Genomic DNA, 1,551 nt, shown 5'->3' on the forward strand with positions numbered 1-1,551 from the left:
CAGCGAAGTATGAAAGCCATTACCAGCAAACTCAGCTGCGCTGGTCACTGCCGTCTTCCTGGATGGGGACCCCGAGACGGGCCACATCAATGGCTAGAGACATTATCGGACATGGCCCAGTCGCGCCCTCAATGGCGCTCATGCATCCAAGCTATTGCCTTCAATGCATAGCTCCTTTTCCACCCCCCACTTGACAGCCCACTGACAGTGCTGGATTTATGCATCAATGTATCAGCTCCCGCCTGCAATGCGCAGCTACCTCCCCCTCCCCCCACATAATCGGTGAACGAAACTGTGGCAGCTACAACCACAGTACGACGAGTACGCGGTTATTGCAGCTGACAATGATGATGATGATGATCTGGTTTGTTGACCAAAAGATTTCTTCCCCTCAGTAAATAAGTTTAATTTTTTGTTCATAAGTCTGGAATTAAGATATGCGATAAAATATGTTGCGTGCTCTTTGAACGCCTCACAGGCACTCCAGATGCCTCCTACGAAATGAGTTACAGTGGGACGCCAAAAGTTGCCCTGTTCGCTCATGCGCTTTTTTACGGACCTTGTGACTTGTTTTTGTTTTTCACTCTTATTCTAAGGTTTACGTGTGGTTGGATGCACTTGTGAATTACTTAACTGTTACGCGGTTCCAATGGGCCAGTAAGAAACACACCAGTGACATACCATGGCCCCCGGATTTTCAATTCTTCGGAAAGGATATTTTGAAGTGAGTACACCATCATTTGAGCGATTTTTTCACATTTCGCAATTTATTCACCCTTATTTGGTCACGTTACGCAGGTCTAAAGTCACAGTGAGTTCGTGTTTCATACCGATTGTGTGGTCATCTTAGTTGTAACTCCAATGAGGTGTAACGGACCAATTTGGTCCCTATTCGCATCGAACAACTGGCCCATTTCAGTATAGGCTGTTCCTGTGGTCAGTGCATCGAAACACGCGTTGAAATGCCTTCCCTTTTAAAATTCGTGTACCGATTGCTCTATAGCAGTAACGATTTTTTTTAAACTTCAACTTATTTTTCACTAGTGTCACGTGAAACTTCCTTCCGATTATACCAGTCTTTAAAGCTCAATGCACTTAACGGGTTTGTGTTTCATCACGTTTACGGTAAACCGCTAGCTTATCACTGATAAATGTTCTACACGGTACTGCCATTTGGGCTGATACCACCTGACCAGTCAGCTGTTCAACTACTGGCGCTTGACAAGGCAAAAAACGAGAAAACTGGTTTGGTGAGACCCGGTATTCCGTTATTTCGAACCAAACAGTTTTTGGTTTGTTCGTGTGCCAGGGAAACCAGCACCGATTCAGGTTGCACGAAGAGACTGGACCTTACCGTGGTAGGTTGCACGGACTGGACCTTACCGTGGTGTGACGGTTTGCGCACCTCAGCGACCCATTGAGCTATACTGAAGAATGTCGCGCGACACTCACTCACTCTCATACCAGGTTGGTCAATGGTTAGAGGTCTGACGAACACAGTCTCCTGGCCCTCCAGGTTGGGGGTTGGAACATGTGGCGACTTGTTCCGTA

The 1,551-nt window shown here is 46.7% G+C and overlaps 1 protein-coding gene across 1 annotated transcript in view; it reads left to right on the forward strand.

The window, feature by feature from the left end:
- Positions 1-596: 596 nt before the first annotated feature.
- The window catches only part of T265_13851 (hypothetical protein), a gene marked incomplete at both ends in the record, with an annotated part of 14,598 nt that continues 13,643 nt past the window's right edge, over positions 597-1,551 (forward strand). Inside the window, one exon of the mRNA XM_009170864.1 lies at positions 597-724. Within this exon, the coding sequence (XP_009169128.1) occupies positions 597-724 (128 nt within the window). The remainder of the gene's footprint in view (positions 725-1,551) is intronic.

The sequence above is a fragment of the Opisthorchis viverrini genome (assembly GCF_000715545.1).
Source record: "Opisthorchis viverrini unplaced genomic scaffold opera_v5_106, whole genome shotgun sequence".
Classification (NCBI taxonomy): Eukaryota; Metazoa; Platyhelminthes; class Trematoda; order Opisthorchiida; family Opisthorchiidae; genus Opisthorchis; species Opisthorchis viverrini.